Consider the following 7,979-nt stretch of genomic DNA (forward strand, 5'->3'; position numbering starts at 1 on the left):
TATTTTCATTTATTCATTTCCTTTCCAGTTACCTGATAATTAAACTTTTCCGGGCAATGTACCAAGAGCTTTGCTATCCTGTCCTCCTATCCTGAGTAAATCAGAGAGGAGATTCAGCCTGGAGCTTAGGGCAAGCCCATAGTGATCCCCCATGTGGCCCATAAGTGTCTTCTTCCAATATGTTTCATTAGTGATTAGAGATAAGATGCAAGAGGCTATTTAAAGCCTAGGAACACATGGCTGGAGCTAAGCACTGGCTTATATCACAAGAATCAACTGCACAGACACTCACTCCAAAGAGACAAGCTGGAAATGAGCTACGCCTTGCATACTTAAGAACTAAATCATTGGCGCTTCCTTCTGTGGGGGCAAAAGAGATGGTGCCTGGTGGAGAAAAGACAACATTGCTATAAATTACTACAGTGGGGTCTTGACTTGAGAACTTAATCCGTATTGGAAGGCGGTTCTCAAGTCAAAAAGTTCTCAGGTCAAATCTGCATTTCCCATAGGAATGCATTGAAAACCATTTGATCCGTATCTGCTCTTTTCCGTCCATAGAAACTAATAGGAAGCTGCTATTCCGCCTTCGACCACTGGAGGGGGATATTTTGTTTCTTTTTTTCTTAGGTCAAGAAAGGTTCAGGGAAGGCAGGGAAAATACAGTCCAGGCAGTCCAGTACCAGGCAGTCTGAAGACTGTCTCCCAATCCACTCTCTAAACGCTGGGAGGAGTGAGGAAGCAGACAGGCACCCTTTTCACCGGCCAACAGTTAACTAAAAGTTCAAATTTTGCACTTTCCCTGCCTCCCACATGGTGTTTTTTCAGTTCTTAACTCAAATCTAAGTACTTAAGTCAAGTCAATATTTTCCTATGAGAGCGGTTCTTAAGTCAAAATGTTCTTAACTCGAGCCGTTCTTAAGTCAAGACCCCACTGTACTCTCCTGTCCACTTCACTTGTACCCTTACCCAATCCCTCTAGCCACGTCCACTGCTGGACTGCAATACTCCTTCCTATATCATTGCAATTTGACCCCCCGAGTCAAGGAAAGAAGCCTGGCTTCTAAACTGAAGAAATAATTTTATTAGCAAATATGGCAGCCATGAGTTGTGTATCACAGCAGGACAGACCATTCTATTCATCATCTTGAAGGATATATATGATCAAATTCTCTCTCTCTTAAAAGACATCAAGACACAGTCATTTCCTGGGCCAGGAACTTTGTGTAACGAGATTTATATCAAAATACTGATTTTGTACTTGCAAACACTGTGCTCCCCTTCTACTTCTGATATCAGATTCTCCTTGATGGGGCAGCCACACTCCAGCTTTTAAAACCCTATTCCTCTTAGTGAGTTTAAGAGCTCCATGCTCATGCAGAAATTTATTTACCTTATTTATTTTAAATATGTTTACCCCGTGTTTCTCCTTACAAATGATCCAAGGTGCCATATATCTGTAAAATACAGTATTTAAAAGCTAAAAACAGCAACTATACAAAGTGTTTTAAAAAAAGAATCAAACAAATGCCATGCTAAAAATGGTAAACAAAATCAGCACCAAATACAGATTCAAAGCAACAAGGCATAACGTTCCATTTAAAACACCCTTGCAGATAGCCAGTCGCTAAGAGAAAGCCTGTCTGAAGGGAAAGGTTTTCATCTTTTTGCAGAACGACAACAAAGATGGGAGGGAGTTCTAGAGTCTGGGAGCAGCAACAGAGAAGGCCCTCTCCTGGTTCCACAAAACACACCTGTGAGATCGGTGGGACCAAGAGGAAGACCTCTCCTGTTGATCTTAACAGTTGGATAAGGTCATAGAGGGAGATACAGTCTCTGGGATAGCTTGGACCCAAGCCATTTATTTAGAGCTTTATAGGATAAACCAGCACTTCGAATTGTGCCCAGAAATGGATCAGTGGCCAGTGGAACTGCTGTAACAGGGCAAATACATATGTTCCCTGTAACCAGCCCCAGTTAACAATCTGGCTGCAGCATTTTGGACCTGCTGAAGTTTCCGAACACTTTCCAAAGGTAGCCCCACGTATATTGTTTTACTGTAATCCAGCGAGGATGTGACTAAGGCAAGTGTCGTTTGTTCCACATGGACATGCAACCACTATGTTGAACCAGATGGGATACTCTGGGTTTTATGTCTTTGCCACCACATGCATGCCTGTAGTTCAGCTTACTTGTGCCAGATACTCAGAAGGTGCCGTATATCATTCCAAACTACTCCCAGAAATGTAAACCTGCCATCAGAGTGTTCACCAATTCCCACACAATTGGAATGACTTAGAGATATCTCTTTTTTTTTAAAGATTTTGGCCATATCACTTCAGGTATTTTCATTTATTTTCTCCCAAACACCATTGGTCTTGCTACATTTTATTATATTAAGATAAGTATTTGTGTCAAATGGATAGTGTATAGAGGCAGTAGCCGGCCGGCCACTGTCACAAGTGGCCGGCCGGCTTAACACCCACCCCCAGAACCCAGCAGACCACGTGCAATGCACGTGGTTGGCATAATCCTCTGCGCCCCAATTGTGGCCGTGCCCGCCTGCCACAGCCCTGCTTCCTTGCTTGCCCCTCCACTCTGCAACTGAGCCGGGAGACTCATCCTACCGCCCCGTTGCTGGAGTGGCCGGGTGAGCAGGGAGGTGGGCTGTGGCAGATTGGGGCACTGAAGATGACACTGGCCACCTGCGCTGTGTGCTGCATCGTAAGTGGTCTGATGGGTTCTGGGGGTGGGATGTTAATCCAGCCAGCCATCTGTGTCGGCGGGCTTTGTATTTGTATATGAATATGAACCCCCCCTTCTAATAATGTATAAATACAGACTATTTCTGAAAACTGATCATTTTTAATTATTTTGTTATGTTGTTTTTCCCCCCCAGTGTCACTGGATGTAAAAAACCCCAAGTGACAGTAGAGAAAGAACAACAATCACAAGAAAACCTTCTCTTAGGTCAAGAAAGAAGAGCCAAAAATGAAGCTGAAAAACAAAATCTCACCAGCAGTACTTCAGAGAAGCAACAGGAACTTTTGCTAAGCAAAAGCCAGTCTTGCGTAGAGAGACGCCATTTGCTTAGAGATCGTATTCCTCCATCATTCTCCTGTGGCACCAATAACTGTAATCGAGCTGGGGTATCTTTTTCATTTGCTAAAAAAGTCCATTTAAAGCTTGAGTCATCAGCATCCGTTTTCAGTGAGAACATGGAAGAAGCATATGACTGTCTTGGATCACCTAGGCATAAAGCAAAAGAGAGATCTGAAAAGTGCCAAGGGTGCATACATATGAGTGACGAGAGAAAAGCAAATGTGCAAAAAAAGTTAAACACGCTTCAAGGTCACTCAGAGATCGTTGTATCATGCAATTTGGCTGGAAAAAATAAAACACAAAAAGAAAATGATCCCAGCATTAACAGAGCTGAAGTGGAAATGCATCTTTCATCTTGTAAAAACAACCTCCATCCTTCAGATTTGGAATGCACTGCGTCTCCTGGTGTAAGAAAACAAGGAAGAGTATCTTGGGATGAGAATCAGAAGTCATTGGAAACTCTCGTTGCACCTCCGTGTCACACTCAGACTGTCTGTATGCAGCAAAATGCGTATAAGCACAATGATGCCCCATTAGCAGAATATGTCTCTGACAGATTATTATCAACCCAAGACTCATCCAAGCAAGGACATCCATGCGAATTTAACTACAGTCCCTTTGTATTCAAACAATCTCCTAATTGTTCAAAAACTGTGAATACAAATGCAGAAACACCCAGGGGTAATGCAGTGGTTCATGAAATTAAGCCTAAATCATTGCCTTTTCTTCAAGTACTGAGTAAAGATGGCACCACAGCCTTACGGTGGCCCACAGAACTTCTTTTGTTTACAAAAACAGAACCCTCTATTTCCTATGGTTGCAACCCTTTATATTTTGATTTTAGACTTTCCTTGTCCCACAGAGACAGTGGACATCATGAAGTTAACACAGAAAGAGAACACCCAGACACAATGGACATAGATGGAAATGAAGCCTCAGGTCTAAGTGAGATCCAGCAACCATCTAGTGGAAAAGATAACCGGTCCTTAAAGCCAAAGAAGATTAGAGCTTTGAGCCTCAAACAGCCCCAGCCAAAATTGGATTTAGACACAGAGAATGAAATGCATCAAAGTGCTCCAAAGTATATTTCAGATGATTTGAATGAAAATGTACCACAAGTGCCTGCCTGCCTCGATTGCTCACAAAGGCATCACGCAACAGCAATCAGACCCTGTCCCACAATGCATGTGAGATCTTTAGCACAGCACTTGCAGACCTGTGAAAAAACTCTACAGGATGAAGTAACGGAAAACATTTGCATCTATCCCTTGGTGTCTTCTAGGACAAACATGCAAAAATGTGCCCAATGTGATTTTATATATTCCCCAACACGAACCAATCTGGATTTGGTTACCTGTACCGAGGACCTCAGTGATGGCGGGAAAGATTCCATCCTCAGTTATAACTTGGGTTCCAGTGGTGGATTTGTGGCAAACACAGACAACAGAAGTTTGGATGGTTGCTGGAAATTTTCTTCTTTGCAAAACCCCTTGTCTGACAGGCAGTCTAATTATTCTGACACCTCTTCTAGCAGCGCAACTAGTTTTGCTACTTGCTACTCTAGTCACAGATCAAGTGATCACAGCAGAAGTCGTTTGTCTTTTTGTTGCAAAAGGAAACAAAAGCCGGTTGAAAGGCAGAAATGTAAACACAAAAAGCACAATTGTGTCTCATCTTTGGATGATGCGGACGAGGACTGCCTTTTCCACGAGAAAAGTCAAAAATCTCGAAATTGTACACAGAGTCATACAGTTAAATATCAAAGACATCCAAGGTATAGGTATTTACTACAAAGAGACATATCAAAGCCAGGCAGAAATAGACACCTTCTCTGTAAACACAGCAGGGGTAGGAGCTACAGCAGTTCCAAAGGTTCTTCCACCCAAGATTCAGGAAGCAGTGAAAGATCATCAAGTTGCACCAGATCAAGAGGTAGTAGTTCAGGATCCCTTGCAAAAGAATCAACGTACAGCTGGAACAAATGCAAAAAGGATGACAGCACTAAACCAGGGACATCAGAGTCTGCACGCTCAGACTGCCAGTATGTAACTTTTCCATCAAAACGTACTGGAATGTGCTCTTTCAACCGCTTAGAAAGAGAAGCAGTGGGAAAGAAGTCATTAACTGCCAAGTTACTTCTAGAGAAGGTGAACTCAAAGAGGAACCAGGCACAAACTCAGAACACCGAGCTCTTTTCAAACCCCTATGGGGTAGATATTCCCCACAGTCAAACTGATATTAAATGTTTGTCTTCAGTAGGCAATGAAGCAATGTTCTCTTCACCTGAGAGAGCCCTACACCGTGATACAAACAGAGTGTGGAACAATGAACCCACTGCACTGCAAAGCAATGCAGGCAAAGATCAAGTTGACATTACGGCAATAGATAATCTTACCTTTCCAGCCAGCACTAACTATGGCGATCGCCTGCTCAAGGATATAACTCAAAGAGGGCCTGGCTATCAGTCCCCATATGTAGAAAAAGACACAGCAATAAAGGAGCAGTCCAGTCTCTTACCTGGTGAAATGCAATCCCTTCTACACAGCTGCGACCCAGTGCCAAATGATTTCCCTGGTGCTTTTTCTTCTCACAGATATTCTGTTGTTCCAAATCTAACAGAGACCAAAGAAGAACACAACACAAGCATGAACCTGAAGGGTCTGGAAGGGCATCTGAACTGTCCCTCTGACAGCACTATGCATAAATCGAGTGAAACAGAAAACAAGACAGAACTGTACAGCAAATGCATCTCCTCTCCTTTAACACAACAGCCTATAACGTTTTCCCCTGATGAAATAGACAAATACCGATTCCTCCAGCTGCAGGCCCAGCAGCATATGCAGAAGCAGCTTGTGGCAAAGCATCTCAAGGTTCTGCCTGCTACGGGACAAGCCGCCTTCCCTGCATCTCCAGTTGTTCAGCCCATTCCCGTTCACCAACACTCTGCTGTTGCTACCCTCCACCATACACTTCTGCAGAGTTTTGCATTCTCTGCTGGAGTGCATCCTCACAGCAGCCACCTTTCCTTGACTCATATACACCCATTTGCACAATCTCATTTTGCTCCCATGTCTTTTTCACCTTTCGCTCCAACCTTCCTGCCTTCACATTCGGCCCTCCTGACAGGACACCCCTTCCGTTTGGTATCAGCGACGCCCATCCACCCATCTCATCTGGCGATTCCACCCTTGCCCCACACAGCATTTATTCCTACCTTGTTCACTCCACAACTGAATGCAGCTGCTGCTTCTGCAATTCATCTGAATCCTTTCATTCACCCATTATTCCAGAGCCAGGAACTTCAGCATCGTTCCTGACCATGTCTTAGGCATTGGTTAGTAGAACCAGTGGTGGGTGGGAAAGACAGGTGTAAGTTTGGGATTAAATTATTGAAAACAGCAAAATCGTTGATCTATGCTTCAAGAAGCAAATTGGAATGGAAATTCTCATTTAGCAGTCTAATTGCATATTATAGGGAAGTTATGGCTTATATAGCTAGAATTACAACAAGGATGCTGAGGGAAATCAAGGTTTGGCTAGCACAGCACATGACTGTTAATTCAGTGATGAAACTGTTGAGTGATAAATCATTTCTCACAAGGCTGTGTCCATTCTTTATGCTTAAGATTAAGTTAAGGTTCATTGGCCAAAATACTCTTGTGTAGCTACCCAAGTGGCCCATCTCTTGGAGGCAAATTGCCTAAGAAATAATCATAGACATTATCAGTTGCACGCTGAGTTATACACGTCTGTTTTCAAGTGATAATGTCCTCGGTGATTTCTTGACTTGGAGCAATTCACCTCCAAAAGTTATGTCATTTGTGTTACGTCCATGTAACTAAGTAAGAGTATTTGGGCCATTGTATCTTTCATGTTGTAATAGATCTTTTTAAAAATCTGTAGCTATGTTCATGAGCATATTTTTGCTACAGTTGAATCTTGAAGAACCACAGTTCAAAGACCCATTAGTTTTATTCGGCATAAGCTTTCACCAACTGTAGCCCATTCCATGAGATCCATGATGAAACAGGTTATTTTGGCCTTGTGGCACAGTGGTTAAACTGCAGTCCTGCAATGAAGACTCTGCTCTCCACCTGAGGTCAATCTCAGGTAGCCAGCCTGAGGTTTAGTCAGCCTTCCATCCTTCCAAGTCAGTAAATTGAGTGCCCAGCTTGCTGGGGATGGTGGCAGCAATTCGTAACCTGCATAATTAAATTGCAAACTGCCCAAGAGTGCTTTAAGCACCACGGGAAGGTATATAAGCAGCATAGTTTGCTTTATTATTGAAAAAGCTTATGTCAAATAGAACTGGGCAGTTTTTAAGGTGCCACAGGGTTTCTTCCTGCAATAAATTAGCATGAAAATCTCCCACTAGAAATTTCTGTAATGGAAGGCATCTTTTTTAAAAGGAGAATAAGCAATAAATATTCCACTTGGCTGTAGCAGTGTTAGGGGTGGGACAATACTGGATCCAGGTGAGTGTTATTTTAGTACTGAAAGCAGTTATTTCTTTCCTCCTTGTCCAGAAAGATTTTTAAGGAATCACCTTTGGGGGCATCAGCCATTTGCCCTAGGCAGACAGCATTACCAAATCCATCAAGGATACATCGATACTGTATATGAATGCCAGTTGATGGATAACCATTTTCCTTGGTGGGCTGGTTACTGTTTTGGGGGCTTTTTTTAAATCTTGAATGCAAAATGGCACCACCTGATCCTGTAACATTATATTATGCCTTTTATCAAAGAGATGAGATAAATGATTTTGGCACCAAATCAATTATCTAATTTGCTTTGGATACATTTAAATGTAATATGTCTAAAGGACACACGTTACAAGCTAAAAAATCCATGGAAGCATAGAAAATATAAGCCATAAC

General features: G+C 42.6%; 1 protein-coding gene across 1 annotated transcript in view; it reads left to right on the forward strand.

Moving 5' to 3' along the window:
* ZNF804B (zinc finger protein 804B) overlaps positions 1-7,559 on the forward strand; it is a 235,386-nt gene extending 227,827 nt beyond the window's left edge. The window contains exon 4 of the mRNA XM_020785121.3: positions 2,897-7,559. Within this exon, the coding sequence (XP_020640780.3) occupies positions 2,897-6,416 (3,520 nt within the window). The 3' untranslated portion in view covers positions 6,417-7,559. The remainder of the gene's footprint in view (positions 1-2,896) is intronic.
* The last annotated feature ends 420 nt before the right edge of the window (positions 7,560-7,979 follow it).

This window comes from Pogona vitticeps, chromosome 6 (assembly GCF_051106095.1).
Source record: "Pogona vitticeps strain Pit_001003342236 chromosome 6, PviZW2.1, whole genome shotgun sequence".
Taxonomy (NCBI): domain Eukaryota; kingdom Metazoa; phylum Chordata; class Lepidosauria; order Squamata; family Agamidae; genus Pogona; species Pogona vitticeps.